The sequence below is a fragment of the Spea bombifrons genome, chromosome 6 (assembly GCF_027358695.1).
Source record: "Spea bombifrons isolate aSpeBom1 chromosome 6, aSpeBom1.2.pri, whole genome shotgun sequence".
NCBI lineage: Eukaryota > Metazoa > Chordata > Amphibia > Anura > Pelobatidae > Spea > Spea bombifrons.
The window spans coordinates 4,167,836-4,183,307 of NC_071092.1; the positions used below are offsets into that span (position 1 = coordinate 4,167,836).

The window sequence follows — 15,472 nt, forward strand, 5'->3', positions numbered from 1 at the left end:
ACCTCCCCTTCAACGTGTTAAGAGTCTGTGCAGATGGTATATGAAACGTTCCAAACATTCCTTTAAAGGAAAGCATTTGCCTCAAATCAAGATAAGTTTTGGGTTTTAAAGAGCAGTAAATGCCGTGATATGTTTCCTATCACGATGACTCCAAAATCCATGAACCCAATGGTTCAAAGCCGCGCTCTGTTTTGTTTTACTCTATGACTATAGGCAGCATTTAACTTGCTCCGTGACCTCATCGTGATTATTCTTGAGAATGTAGAATTAAAATATATTTATTTCCATATATCTTACATTAAAATATATCAATCAAGTGACACACAGAAATGCCTTTTTAATAGGCCTCGATGTATAACGTTGGCACAAATTTCCAGTGGCACTAATGGCAGCGTACCACCCAACCTTCTAGTACAGTCCCCAAGTTTTGGGCATTGTCCTTCATAGCTTTGGGACAGTGGGGATCACGGGCCGGTTCAGGACATCCTCTGTCAAAAATCAAAAAAGCTGTAAAAATATCACAGCGGCACGTGGCCGCTGCCCAACCCGCTGAAGGAGTGCTCCTCAAGGTGGCCAGACAGGTAAGGTAGGCGGGTGGTCCTGCCCCGGTCCCGTCTTTGTCCCACCTGAAATGTTGGGGGTATATAGGAGAGATATCTGTATTCTCTCTCCATAGACAGTTGGTGCAGCTGTATCCAAAGGGGTGAGAGGCGACAGGTACCAACAGGTTGAGTGACCAGGTGTCCTCATTATCAGGAGACTTTTGTCTGATTGAGACTTTTGCCCCTGAAACCCTACTTAAGCCTAGAGATAAAGTGTTTGTCAAAGCTGTCTTTATTTTATTTTTTTATGTAATAAAATATATTTAGCATATTAAATGTCATTCCAGAAATCCACCAATGTAGCCATATTGTTATACAACTCTACCCTTAGCTAGTACTCTTGTGATACTAAATGCTAGATGTTGTCCCAGGTATGGCCTTCCCTTGAGTCTCAGTGTTGTTACATCAATTTGGGGGTGAATGGACAAAACCAATGTAATTAATTATTTTCATGTCCCCTAAGGCTGTAAGAGCCAATCAGCTTTCACCTAATGGTATTTAATTCATGAAGGAATTATGTAAACCCGGTAAATATCACGTCCATGGATGTGCCGCGCCATCTGCCTTTACGCGCCGTGTTGATCCCATACAGTTGTCTCTACAATTCCTCGATTCTTTGTAGAAGTTACTTAAAAGCCATAAGTCTATGTTCCAGAACATTGTGTTTTTACGTTTTCCTCTTACTCCAACTCTTTGGGTAACGGTACCTGGAAAAATAAAAAGGTTTTTAAGTAGGTGAATGAGTGGGTCCCCCAACAGTTCTAAACGGTTCTAGACAATGATCTAGAACCTGGATCTCTTACGTTGACTATATCAAGCACCGTAAGCACCAACGAGGAATGTTCTGGGAGAAGAGCAAGACTGGTATCCAATATGTATAAAAACTTCTGGTTTATGGGATGGAAAAGGTGGGCGATTATACGTTTGGTCCACACATTGACCTTTATCCTTTAACTTGTGCCATGACCTCTGTGCCAATATTTGGGAAATATATATATATGATAGAGGAGAATCAGCAAGGCTACTGCCTAAAGTGTGGCATGCAAAGCTATGGAATTATATTTTCTATCAAAATGTTACCAGGCATTGAAAAAAATAGAAAAATTAGAAATATATCAATGTATTAGTCTTAAAACTGAACTCTTACCGCTTTTAGGTAGGCCACGTTACTGTGACGGATATCCTTTAGAAGTTCATCTCTGGGCGTTAGATTGACCAGAGGAGGTGGCCGATTCCTGGGCACAGGTTTTAGGGTCTTTATAACATCTTTGAGATTGGTTTTCTCTGACAGCTGTGAATTTTCTGACGTGCTCGTCTTGGGTCTCGCCCTCTTGAGTTGTATCATGTCTCTGAGGCTAGTCTTTTCTTCTTGCTCCCTTAACTTTTGGGCAGTGGATTTTGTTTGCAACTTTTTAAGTTTCACTTCTTGGAAAGATGGTGGCTGTGAGTTGCATTGATTTTCTTGGACTTGTGTGGGCTTCACTTTATTTTGCCTAGTTTTTGGAGTTTTGGATATGGAAGGCGTTGGTTCTTCTGGAATTGGCTGCATTCTTTCCATTGCGAGAGGTCCACGCAACATCTCCCAAAGTTCTGGTGGGATTCCTAAATCATATCCATTCTCAAGCAGAGATATGATCTTCTCTTGATCTTGTATCTGTTGTTGCTTTTGTTCTTCTTTCCTCTTCTGCCTTTGTTTGTCTAAATTTCTAGTGAGCAAGTTGGTAACAACCATCCTGGGACCTGGAAGTTCAAAATGATAACCCATCTTCAACAAAGTGTTGTTGGCCTTCAAGAGTCTTGAAATCTCCATCTCCGCATGGTGACCAAGCATGTGTCTCTGATTATGGAATCGTAGCTCGGTTAAGTACTCATTAAACTGCAGACATCTAATAATGGCTATAATCCCTTTGCCAGAGATAAAGTTGGACTCGATATTCAACGTTGTGATGCTTCTATTCTCACGTAACATATTGGCAATCGCAAAAGCCACGTTTTCATCCGCTCCAACGTTTGCCATGCTAAAGGTTTTCACGTGCTTGTTTTTCTTCAAGGCGTTTACAAAGTCAACCAACATTTCTCTTGGTATGTTCTCAATATTATTCAGGTTGACCTCTTTTATATCTGGATTGTTCTCCCGGATATTTTGAAGTGTCCTGTCTAAATTGGTTTGATTGCCTGAAGGCCTTGCGCTCATCTTAATAAAGCTAGCATCGACGGCCAACTTCTTCGGGATGTTGAGTTTGGACACTTTCTCGATCTGCTTTTTAATGGCACTTAGGTCAGGAGGATCGAACGCATTCTCAGCTTTCCCAACACAGTTCTTGTCAGGTTCGGGGTCTGACTCTTTTTCATCTGCTGTGGATATCACTTCATCTTGTGTCAAAGTTGATGGACTTTCATGGTTTTGCTCTACACTTTCAGTATTGCTTGTGGAGTCTGATTCCAAGACAGATTTACAGATGTTTTCTGGAACTTCTTCGTTAGCTTCTGTCACAATTTCGGGTGTTTCTTCGAGAACCTTATCTTCTTCCAGAACCTTATTTTCTTCCAGGACCGTATTTTCTTCCAGGACCGTGTTTTCTTCCAGAACCTTATTTTCTTCCAGGACCGTGTTTTCTTCCAGAACCTTATTTTCTTCCAGAACCTTATTTTCTTCAATTTCCTCGTTGTTGGCTTCTACTGTTTTGGATGAATCTTCTTTCACTACATCATTGTCCTTTTGACTTACTGTTTCTTCTGCCTTGGCCATTGCTAAATGTCTCTAGAAGCGACAAATCACATCAATAAAATTAATGAGAGCATGCCTCTATATACCTAAAAATCATAATTTTGGAGCCAGATACTGAAGTTTAGAAAACTTAAAGATACAAACTTGACAAAGAGTCTGAAACAGAATGCTTTTTAGATGACTTTTACTTAATAAAGAAAAACGTCACATTACAAGTTCCTACACTGGGATTCGAAGTCGTTATAGGGAACAGATGTAAGAAAATAGTTTTTGGTATCCATAATATGTGAATTTGTGGCCAGACTGTGGATTAAAACAGCCCTAGTCGGCGACCAGCAAGTGATTTACATTCAGCAACCTGCAGGATACATGCAGCAGCAGGGTATGGCAGACAGGAATGGTTAGTGAGCCATGGGCTTGTTGGCATGCGTATTCTCTGCGACCACTATGTTAAAGGTTCACGTGAAGTCTATATGTATTGTCTGAAAACAGTGTGACAAAAGGAAAGCAAACAAAATTCTGCCTAGAGTTGGATAATTAGACCACGTGGTGGAGCCATACTCCACGGAGCAAGTTGCATAGGACAAACAGATTATTGTGAAAGCATGTCTTCCATCAGACGTATGATAATGACCTCATATGTTCCAAAAATAATTATGCCCCCATGTAGCCATTATAGTGATTAGTATGCCTCTGAATTTCATTAATACTATCTACTACAACTACAACTGTTCAACTACAGTTCCCATAATCCTCCGTGAGGCTACGTCCCACCACACCATGCCTAAGAGGCATTTTATTGTATTTTATCGCTAGCTGAAGACCTTGCTGATGGCGATTCTTGCTGAATAAATATGTTATTCAAACATGATTAAAATTAAGTAATTATCATGTTCATTATTATTATTAGATTTTATGTATTATTTGTTTTTAATTGTATTTATCTATAATTCCCGTAGTCCATACAGTCAAACGGTCTGACAAAACTAGACCTAAGAGACTAAGACAAACAGCTACATTTAGCTACATTAGCTAAAGAGGGCCTGGCTCATAAGCTTACAATCTACTTACTATTTTTATTACGCGTAAAGGATTTTTAGACCTTCTACTTACCTCTGATGGTAGAAGTGTCACCGGAACCCTTTCTTCTTCCAACATTCTTGAAGATTCCTTCTCCCAGTGCAAATAACCAATAAGGGACCTATGATCAAACTGCCCCGTTGGTGGTTTTTCAGTCTGGTCCTTCTGTATCATCCCGACTGGTACTTTTGGATCTGGCGCCAGAACATCCATTTCGGTCTGGAGTTCCCTAAGTTCTTCCGGAGACAAATTTGCTAAAATTGCATCTTCGTCAATATCCTCAAACAACTCGTCGATATCCGAATCTTGGCTTTGTTGGGACATCGTTGCGGTGTCAGGATGTTGCCGCAGAAGAAATGAATAGGACGCTAATGGATACAAGTTAACAAAGCGTATAATGAACCAAAAGGAACGAGTCTGGAAGTCACTGGAACTTCATGTGATGCGAGATCTAAATTAAGCCGTGTGGGACTGGCTAGAGAATTTATGGTGGAGCTGCCATGTTCTGTTTTCAGCAACTGGTGTCAGCTGTGCAAACGCTTTTGACATTTGAGTGCAGCTGCCTCCCCCAGCCCATTATGTAATATATTTGGTCTTCGTTTTCCAGAGAGTTCACCCAATTCGCACCTGTAACTTCATGAGACGTCAAGGGTCCTCTGTCTCCAGTTGACCTCAGTCTAGATCAGATGTCCACCGGTTTTCTTTTCAGCGATAGCAGAGTTTATTATCCCAAAAACTTTTACATTGAATTTTTTAAAAAAGATCTTAACTAATTTTCCCCACTTTTAGCGGTCAAGCGGTTTTAAGAAAGGGGGGCGCTATGAAAAACCAGAGCTCGCATTGCGCTGGCAAGTGGCCATGTGTAGTCAAAGAGCCCTAAGCACCTAGATTGTTCTGATGAATTCTTCTATGAAGGTGACCCTAGGGTTTGAAGAACATTTGATGAGCCATGTCTTTGGTGCCCCTTTCTAGATGCTCCCTTACATAGGAGAAGACCTAGTGGCCTCCCGCCCCATCTGGTCACAGCTAGCCCTGCTTTCTATGGGTATTATAGGCAAGTAGGTGCTTCATTCCTTGGCGTAGCCTTCGTTCTAAGACTGACTCTACTCATAAGTTGATTTATTGTTTTTCTAGATGGATCTCTAGAGCACATATGATGAGTTAGATCTCTGGTCGGGAAGTTACCCTTCAGGCGATCTGCAATGTTATGTTGCTATGTCCATGGATAAAGTGCATTCTGTATCTTGCCAGTACACTTAAACTGTGTACAGATATTTGGGGTAATGTTTACGCCGGTAACGGTTATGAGAGTAGATGTTTCCAGCAGACGGACATCCCAAAGGGGACTACGCTAAACTTGAGAACCCCAACTTAGTTTACTAACGCTATGGGGGTCTTACGCAACCCGTACCCTCAAACGGTTACAAACTAACAATTTATAACAGAATCTTCCTTTTCATCGGAGAAACATCTGGATACCTTCTTTTTGGTTCAGCAAAATTCTTTTATGTGAGTGTTAAAAGCTGGATAGCCTCTGGCAGGGTCTTGGCAACGAGATAGGATTATAAATAAAAGGATCCCACACCTGTTAAGAAAACACGACGCCAGCTCCCTTAGGATTTACCCTGATATCGGAGACAGGCGCGTTTAAAGGTACAGACCGCCCGGAGGATTCAAAGAGGATTATGAATCTCATGTCGTTTATGATAATTCAGAAGCGTGAACTTTAAAGGGGCTTGGTCAATACGCGAAGAAGATATCATGACCCCGGTCTGCGCTTCTGGGAACGGCCTGTGACATTTGTGAAAAATGTCACCGCTAAGAACCTGAAAAGGATCCTGTGTGCAAAAATATTTGTGCAAAAATAAAAACCCAGACAAATGATACATTTAGATGGGAGCAAGAAATCCGCTTATTACTTACTTATTTCTATCAAAACCCCCTACGGAGACTATAAATATTATGGGACCGTCCCAACAGCCAGGCTTATATACGGTTCTCGTTGCCCCCCGAAGACATCCCAGTTATCGGGACTGCATTACATATGTGAAGCCCAATCTATTCATTTTCTTAGTGAGAATGGGCCCACGTATGATGTCATGCAGGCAACGGTCACCCGAATATTCTCAAATATTCATGATTGCCCAAAAGAAAATTCCATTAATAATTCAGGTTATTTCAAAATAGCTTTAAAGAAATGGACAATTTTAACACAATCTGCCGTTTGTAAGCCATGTCAATTCTTAGTTTTGGATGTAATATTAACCCTTTATTAGCCCATAGCAAAGATTACGTTCCGTCGTGACTCTCAAGGTTCTATTAACGATTCTTATGAAAACCACGACTTGTCAGGAGGTAAACGTATTCTGAATGAATTCACCTGTATTCAAGCAGGGATTCCAGATGTGGTATAGCAATAAAAAAAAGCTCCAATGTGTTCAGATATCATTAAATCAGCATAGAATATGAAGGAGTCTGCACCAGACTGTGTGGCCCTAAGAATCTGCCTATTCTCCCCGAAACTGGGGGAAAACCCTGAGAATCTGCCCATTTACCCTGAATCTGTGGAAAAACCCTAAGAATCTGCCCATTTACCCCCAGAAAAAGCTAAAAACCCTTGTACTGCATAAAGATGCTTTACTAGCTGCTCGGTAGCTGGATGACCCTTGAAGCCATCGCTGCCTGCTTGGATACATCGTAATCCCTCGCTGTCACCGCGGTTTAATATACTTTCATTCACCGCGATTTAACTTTCTATGTTTAACAGACTGTGTGTACCAAGACGCTTGGTCTCCTTGTACCACCTTTCCCAGTAAAACCTGATCACTGCCGTTCCCGATGAAGATTCCCAAAAATGTTCCCAACACAGATATTACTTCTCGAAACGTGCCTCCATAAACATTGTATCTCTGCTAATACAAGATCCGGTTACTGTTCCTCATACGGTGTGAACAGAGGGTAACAGCTAGTTTTATTCCGAGATCTAGCAATGAACTGGTTAACCCTTTAAGTATCAGGGCTGTGCACCCCTAATGATTGACTGTTTGAGTTGCACATAGACATTGGAATGAAACAAACACAGTGTAACCCTTAATTGTTACAAATCACCCCATGTTTTATAGCTTTATATTATTAATAATTATTATTATGCTAAATATCAGCTGATAGGTATCCTTATTGCATACCACAAATTATTCTGCAGATTAAATCCTCTGATTTTAGGTCTGTGCTGTTCTGTTGGGTGATACACAGCTTGATGGTCAGTTCTGCGGGCAAGATGCTCCTTTTACCTGTACAAGTGTTTATATATAAAACACATATATACAAAACCCAATCACTCAACATTGTTACGTCACCCATTAAGAGGTTAAGCTTAACAATCGTATTACTTATATCATAAGACATTATTTGCGCATGCTTCAGTTGCGCATAGGTCAGTACCGTTTTCTGACACCAGGTGGCAGTATTAGTCCACAAGACAACCCCCCCCCGCAGCAGATACAAAGTATCTATCTCTAGCATTCCAAATGTTTACTTTCTGGGTTCTCTGTTTACTATAAACACAAACAAAATCATTTTTTTATACAATTCCTTTTTATTGGACCCATACAAACAATGTCCTCAGAAAACAGAAAAAAAAGTAAAAAAAAAAAGGAATTCCTTACAGAAATAATCATCTAAAAGAAATAAATTATTATATATTTGTTTCTTTGCTTTTCATCAGACTTTTTTTTCACTAAATCCCATAATTACAAATGACTAAGGACCAGCTTGATTTTCCCTATTTACAAGAGAGAGAGAGAAAGAAAAAAAAAAAAACAACGGGTCGGTCTCCTGTATGCCAGAAAGAACTTATTTTAAATCTAGGAATCTCTTTTGAAAGACGTGGGGTATTTGTGGCCTTTATGCGTGCAAGAATGAGGACTTGCCATGCCAATGCATCCTCCAAAGGGTTAAAGGTTCTCTGAGTCAGAAATTCATATAGTCCCCAGCCCAGGCGTGTCAAATCTTGCAAGAAGTGAGTGTGTGTCGGAGTCTGCTTTGCTTTTCAACCCTCCTAATGAGAAGTTCTGACCTCTGATGAACTTTACAAAGTTTGAAAGGCTTGAAAACTTCTATTTAAAAAAAAAAAAAAAATCATCAGAAAAAAAAATAAAAGCTAAGCAGGATAGGGACAGGATTATCCGGTACTGGAAAGTACCTTGAAACAGAGGAGTAAACCACCTAGAACGGAGAACATACCTGGGAGAGGCTTTCAGAAACCCCGCACAGGGATTAGAATGTATTTTTTACATTGTATCGAGATAATATTACCCCAAGTGACATAAAAAACAGATTGGACAATCCTAATTCTGGTTCATAATGATGTCGACAAGAAGAAAGCTTAATATCTCTATAGACAAGAATAAATCCTGATTGCCCAGTTTAGGTGAAATATTTTTTTTTTTTAACAATTATTCTTTAAAAATTATATTTTTAAAGAATATTCTTTCAAAATATCCCTTTTAAAAAAAAAAAATAATAATAATAGTAAAAAAAGGTTTTTCTGCATTGATCACGTCTCTGGCATACAGCGAGTTAAATCTGGACTTCCAAAAAAGAACATTCTACGTAAAAAATTCTCATTGGGACACAGCCTGTATTGGATTCATAGTGAAAGTGTCACATGCATAGATCTTTTTCCAATTATTGTCATTTTTTTGCTACAGAAATGAGAAATTAAAAAAAAAAAAACAATAATCCGCACGTACCCTCCAAATACTGATTCTGCAAAATTGTTCTGTTGAAAAGAAGTAGTAAAGAATATCGTAATACCTGACCAGCAGATTACAGCCATTCCATATAAAAAATGTTTAGTGATCACGTATAAAACACACAGCTGTACCATGGAAATTCCATATAAGCGGGGGAGGAATAATGGAGGCATCATATAAAGTTTGGAGTATAATGAATTAAAAAGTAACCAAGATCACATATGTACATTTCAAATATTTACACATTTCTTTCTTTTTTTTTTCCTTATTTTTTTAAAAGCATATTTCAGGACCATGCCATAGTTCATAAAAAAAAAAAAAAAAAAAAAAATTAAACGGGCCATAAATTAAAAAGACATCTTCCGTTCATTCACTCGCACTTTAAAATCCTTCATTTGAAGTATTCCAGTAGTGGCTGTAATTTCTGTATTTCCATTTGGTGATATATTTTCATTTATAAATTCCTTCAACAGCCTCCAACCCTGTGCTTTCTTCATGCAACCGTTGAACGTAACCCACCGGTCCGTCAAAAAAGGGTCAACACGACCTTTCTGGAGAACCAACTCTAGAGCGACGGTCCAACCTTCACAGTTTGAAGTTCCTCCTTCCGGTAAAAAGTGCTTGCTAACTAGAATTACAAAAATCAAGTGCTATTCTCTGCTGGAGAGAAAGAAAAAAGATTGTGCCTTGCCAAAGTCTTCAGCTTAACGTTATCCTGTTAGGGTGGGCTTGTTGTGCCGGTATGGTGTCCAGTTGACTAGGTATGGCCTGGTGGGACATGCTCAAGGCACGTGAGGTGAGTGCTCCAAACGACTTTGTCACAAACAGAACGACCAAAAATCAAACTAATGTCCCTGGTTTGGCGTCTTCGTGCCACAGCAGCTCCTGGTCGGTCGGAGGAAGGTCATCGTTTAGCGGGGTGATGTCCGAGGAGTCGTCCAGCTGGGAAGGATAAGTCAAAAAACTTCTAGGGTTAAAAAAAAAAAAAGAAAATATTTACAATAATTATAATTTTGGAATAGTCTAAAACGTAACTAAGGATAAAAAGACCGAAATTAAGAACTTTGGCGTCTGAGAGGTTCTAACGTCAAGGCAAAATGGTTGTTTTGGGCCTTATCACTCCTGCGTGGCTTTACATTAGTTATTTAATGAGAAACTAACCCTCAAAAGGTTAACAAAAATGGTAATTTATAACATTATATTTCAGCCCTGTCTTAGTTAACTGTTTTAAGCACAAAAGGAAATATTTTATTTCCTTCCCATGGCTTCTGCTCGCCAGTCCGAGAAAAATGAGAAGGAACAAAAGAATGTAATTGAGGTCAAAGCACCAAAAAGTAACATTGTTCCCATCCCAGGGGTTCTGAATGCAGACATGGCGGCAGAGCCGGTTACGCAGCAATCCTGACTCACCGGCTGGGTAATGTCGTGGTGCTGTAAGCCGTGGAGTACCCCGTGTATGCTGCGTGAGGCACCATGCTATAGTCTGGATACCCTAACGAGCTGTTTTGGACTCTCCGGGTACTCGTGGAAGACACTGTAAAAAAATAAATAATAATAATCGATTATTTTTTGGTTTCCATGATGGCTAATCCAAATGTTTTGCTTTTTTCCTGGACTTTTAATGTAACATCATTGAAGTCAAGCTTTGAGATCTTTCAGCAGGTTGAATAATTAACAGATTAGATGGTCCAAGAAGACCTCCTCTGCCATTAAATTCCTAATATTCTAAATTCTGGCTTTTAGATATAATTGGAACCCTGTACTTTTTTGGAGGTGGGAAACGTTTGGGAGAATGCCATCGTTTTAATAGGATTTTGACCGATGTTGTGTAATTATGTCTAGAAAGGAGATCAGCGGTGGCATTATTCAGACTTTTCATGGTTCCGTTCCCCATCTGGATCATTACTTGTTTAACAATCCATAGGTGGCAATGGCTTCATCTACACCGGAATATTAAACCGCATTATGTACATGAAGAATCACCATGGAGGAGTAAAGCAGTATCCTCAGTTTAGAAGAGGATTAGCAACCCTGCCGAGACCAACAATCTATATAATATATAGATGAGGCATGTGAGATATTAACGAGAGAGCCAAATTCAACACACGTCCTGAGGACGTCGATGAAATCCAAAAAGCATTCCAGGATGGATGCAAAAGGTTCTGAGCTCAGCCACGTTGATGACTGTTGGAAACATTTGGATACTAAAATGCTTAAAATATATTGAATATATATTAGGGAAGACACCGGCTAAACATCAAAGAATCAAATCTAGAAGGCGGACGGGAGTCGTACCTGAGGAGCAGGATGGAGCCCTGGAGCTGGGAGGCGATGGCACTTGCATAGACGCGTAGCACAAGGTTCTCTGGGACCCCCGATCCAATTCAACCATATCTTTCTGGCACGCAGCTCTCTGATACCACCCCCGCAGGTGTTCCGCCACAATGGCCTTATTAATGTTTTTGGTGATCTGTTCGGTGGTCTTTGCGGGTTTTTTCCTTGGAAGCCGCAAAGTGGCATAGGGGTTGTGAGGCACAAACCGGTCCCCGTCATACCTTGCGTCCCGGTAATTGTCATAGCCGTAGCTCGCCACCGAACGATAACACGGGTTGACGCTGTATTGTCCTTCAGTATCATTCTCGTAAATGTAAGCTCCGTTGTAATACGGGTCACCATCCGGGTAGCCAGAATACGCCGTGATGTAATAGCTGGAAGAAGACGGGTGGTTCTGAGTCATTTGGTAGACGCTATTCCGGGCGTCTTTGTTGGCCAGGTTTGGCATGCTGCCGGAATTAGCTGCCGAGAAATTCTGCTTCTTGTGCCGTCTCCTGGAGCGGTTGTCCAGAGTCTGGGTGGTGTAGCAGGGATTTTGTTTTGGGGGGGTGCTGTGGTATTCAGAGCTGGACTGGCTGGTGTAAGACGAGCCGTCATCGAGGATCTCGGTACTGTTGCTTCTGTGGCTCTTCGACATGGAGAACGTTGGCTTCCCATCGACCGCGTCCGGCAGGAGCGGCGTGTGAGACTCCAGACTGCCCCTGCGCGGCATGGTGTACTGAGACATGCCTTCGTTCCTGAGGGGACAAAAATGAATCTGTTGTTAAAAATAAAATATATAAAAAATGTTGGAAACGCTCAAAAAAAGCTCTGAAATCATCGTGCCTGGAACTGGGTATGGACAGTAGTTATCCAAACCCATATGCTTAAAGCCATAAAGGTAATACGGCGTTATTATGAGCCACCCGCTTTCAGATAAGAAGAAAAAATATATAACATTGGCCATAGCCCCATTCAACTCCTCGGTCCGTGCATTGCTTATGTATCCCCAGCACTCAAAGAGTTAAAGTGCACTATATGTGTGAAACAAATCGGAATTCGAGCTGCTTCTATTGGTTGTAGAAGAACATTAATTGCCCTGACCTCTAAGAGTTGATGTGTAATTGTGGACTACCACTCTCAGCATGCACAACCAGCAGCCGGATGGAGCCGTTCCCCTTTCCCAACTTACTGGAGGTGGCTGCTGCTGTAGGCATTGCGCGTCAGGACAGGCGTGGAGGGCATGCTGCGGCCACCGTGAGATTTCCGCTCCGACGTTTTGTACGGGCTGCTGTGCGTCGAAGATGGCTCTCTGAGAATAAAATATAATAAACAACATAAAATTTATAAAAAATTGTGGGAAAAAAATGAAAATCTTTTGGCTTCTACTAAATCATGTTTAATAAATTATATATTTATATCTTAAAATTGTCAAAGTTAAATAAGGGTCAAGCTGGACACGGGATGAAACCAGATGGCGCTGCCTTTGTGTGGCTTTTGGCGGATGGCGGTTGCGTTTGGCCGGACCGTTCGCAGCCTGCCACTTGACCTCGGCGAGGGTTCGCGGTTCGTACCTGGACAGCCGCATGTCCGAGAACTGTTCATTCAGGGACGATTTTCTGGAGAGGTTTTTCTCAATGCCTGTTGACTTTTGAGGTCGGCCTTTTGGAGAGTTGTGCACAGGGCTCGGTCTGTGTCCTTGAAAAAAGAATGACTCATCTAGAGAGAGAGGAAAAATAAAAAGAGAGAGAGAAATCAGGGAGGCCAAGTTAATTCTTAACGAGCAGATAGGGCAATATTCTAAGGGTCAGGTTCCTCTGTGTGCAGGGGGAGTATTTACTCGGATAAAAATACCAACGGATCGTTTATTCAAAGTGACAGCATCGTTCAAATGTCCCTCTCGGGGAAAAAAAACTATTTTATAAAAGAAGAAAAAGGATATTTCGGGCTGCTCTATAGAAATGAGATCATTTCATAATAAGCCGGTACGAAGGTATTTAGAGACTCACCATCCTCCATCGTGGTTGTATCAGACAACGAGCTGCTTTCAGACGGAATGATGTCATCTAAAATAGAAAGAACAATGGAACAATGAAAGGACGATCCTTGAAACAGCTGGACATTAAACTCAAGATTGAGTGGTTAAGGCATTTCACCTAAGGGTTGAGTGAAGACATTAAAAGTAGGAGAAATATTAATCAAACATCTACAACGCAGATAAATGCAGTTCTTAAACTTATTACACAGAATTATATTTCCCTCTTCAAACGGTATAACGGTTTCATACAGGTCAGGATATAGGAACCCTGGTGTGTATATGTGAGTGTGTGTGTGCGTGGGGGATACCCCTTATTATCTCTGAACACACCTCTGTCCATAGAGGGTTCTGCCAGCTGTAATTGGGGGTATCACTCCACCCGGTTCTTAACCCCAATATATCCCAAGCATACCTCCTCTCTGTATTTGTAGACATGTTTTAGAAACCCAGCTGACACTATGCCATTTTTTTTTTTTTTTAAGTTATACGTCACTAGATTAATTCAGGACTCCAGGAAGACTAGAACCCGAAACAGCAGCAAAAGTTAGGAAGTTTGCCAATACCTTGCATAAGCAGAGAGGCTCTCTTCGTAGGATCCTTCCCGCTCTTGACTCTGTATTCATTAATAGTACTTTCCAGTTCTTGAAGTTTTTTAAGTGCGTCGCTATAATCCTGCTTCCTCTTCCTCTTGACGTTCTTGCTCAAATCCGCCTCGGTCGCAAGTCTCTTCGTAGCCTCTACCAATTGTTGTTGGATTAGGAACTTGCACTCCAGATTTTGTAATTCGTGATCCTTAATTAAAAAAACAAAAAACGTTTGAGATTATTACAGGAAGTCGATTGTTCGCACTCCATTGTTGGTGACAGGAGCTCCAGTAAGCTTAATTCCAAAAAAATATAATAAACAACGTGCAATGCCCCCCCCCTCCCCATTTAACAGTATTGTGCTTTCCGGAGAACAGCTTAAAAGTCTCTCTATTTCAGTTTTTTAACATATAAAATCCTTCTTTACGATAGCCAAGGATGATTTTTTAATATCCTCCCTTGGACCATCTTCACCAGAAGGCCAGAAAACGTATGCCTACCTCCTCGTTGAGTAGTAAGTTGTCATCAAGTTTAAAAGATGTTCCCATCCTTTTTCTGATTGGAGGAGGTTTTTCACCAGGACCCAATGGATACTCAGTGGGTAATTTCCCAGTTATTTCCTTAAAAAAAAAAAAAAAGGGATAAATAATTGATATAAATTACGCATCACATGAAAGACCTTAAAGCGTCAGGAGGCCGTCGGAATCCGATACAGAATTCTAAAATGGTGTTATAAAATTGTAATATCTTATAAATTCCTATATAAAAAAGTAAAATTTTATTTTATTTTACTTCTACGTTTCTTACAAATGTGTTACTTTTTCACATGCAGAATGTAACCCTTTGATTACTGGGCTAAATTAATGCTCTTCTATATAATCCATGAAACGAATCCTGGTCTGCGGAGGGACCCTCTACGCCATTAGCAAGGACTTTTCAATTCTATTTTAGGTTAAAAGCGGGACGCTTAGGTTATTAGTACAATCGTCTTCATGTATCACCTCTGCCCTTGTAAACTTTGTTGCAACAAGGAGTTACTATCCCTTTAATCTTCTCAGCCCTAAACCGAAGACGACCTAACGAAGAGAATTAAGACGCTTCTGTGTTACTTACTGCTTCGCGCAAGCAAATCTTCTTCAGCTCCTCGATTTTTTTCAGAAGAACATCTTGTAGAGCTTTCTCTTTTTTCTTCAACTCAAGGATTTTCTCGACTTTATGTTCTTCGCTGACTTCAGAGTCCTGGGAACCTAAAGAAATGTTTCGGGAGGTTAGGTTTTTTATTGTTTTTTTTACGCGAACTGGTAACATTGTATCCAAAACGTTCATTGTTGTAAAACAGGAAGACAAAGAGGACGAGGGCTGGTTAGTTCTCC

General features: G+C 40.7%; 2 protein-coding genes across 6 annotated transcripts in view; both read right to left on the reverse strand.

The window, feature by feature from the left end:
- Window positions 1–816: 816 nt before the first annotated feature.
- On the reverse strand, window positions 817–4,856 carry LMOD3 (leiomodin 3). 2 transcript variants are annotated; one of them, XM_053470144.1, is made up of 4 exons: window positions 4,444–4,856; window positions 3,175–3,363; window positions 1,750–3,138; window positions 817–1,309 (listed from the first exon to the last, which is right to left on the reverse strand). In XM_053470144.1, the coding sequence occupies exons 1-4, from the start codon at window positions 4,732–4,734 to the stop codon at window positions 1,283–1,285; spliced, it is 1,896 nt and encodes a 631-aa protein (XP_053326119.1). In that variant the 5' UTR covers window positions 4,735–4,856; the 3' UTR covers window positions 817–1,282. The 2 variants fall into 2 exon arrangements, with proteins under 2 accessions (XP_053326119.1, XP_053326118.1); XM_053470143.1 differs by having other exon boundaries at window positions 1,750–3,363.
- Window positions 4,857–9,611: 4,755 nt separating this feature from the next.
- The window catches only part of FRMD4B (FERM domain containing 4B), a 70,273-nt gene continuing 64,412 nt past the window's right edge, over window positions 9,612–15,472 (reverse strand). For 2 of the 4 annotated variants that reach the window (XM_053470130.1, XM_053470133.1), the window contains exons 15-23: window positions 15,213–15,346; window positions 14,600–14,719; window positions 14,079–14,307; window positions 13,487–13,543; window positions 13,052–13,196; window positions 12,670–12,789; window positions 11,460–12,235; window positions 10,575–10,698; window positions 9,612–10,131 (exon numbers count right to left, since the gene is read on the reverse strand). In XM_053470130.1, the coding sequence (XP_053326105.1) occupies window positions 10,005–10,131; window positions 10,575–10,698; window positions 11,460–12,235; window positions 12,670–12,789; window positions 13,052–13,196; window positions 13,487–13,543; window positions 14,079–14,307; window positions 14,600–14,719; window positions 15,213–15,346 (1,832 nt within the window). In that variant the 3' untranslated portion in view covers window positions 9,612–10,004. The remainder of the gene's footprint in view (window positions 10,132–10,574; window positions 10,699–11,459; window positions 12,236–12,669; window positions 12,790–13,051; window positions 13,197–13,486; window positions 13,544–14,078; window positions 14,308–14,599; window positions 14,720–15,212; window positions 15,347–15,472) is intronic. The other 2 variants (XM_053470131.1, XM_053470132.1) reach the window with 2 other exon arrangements.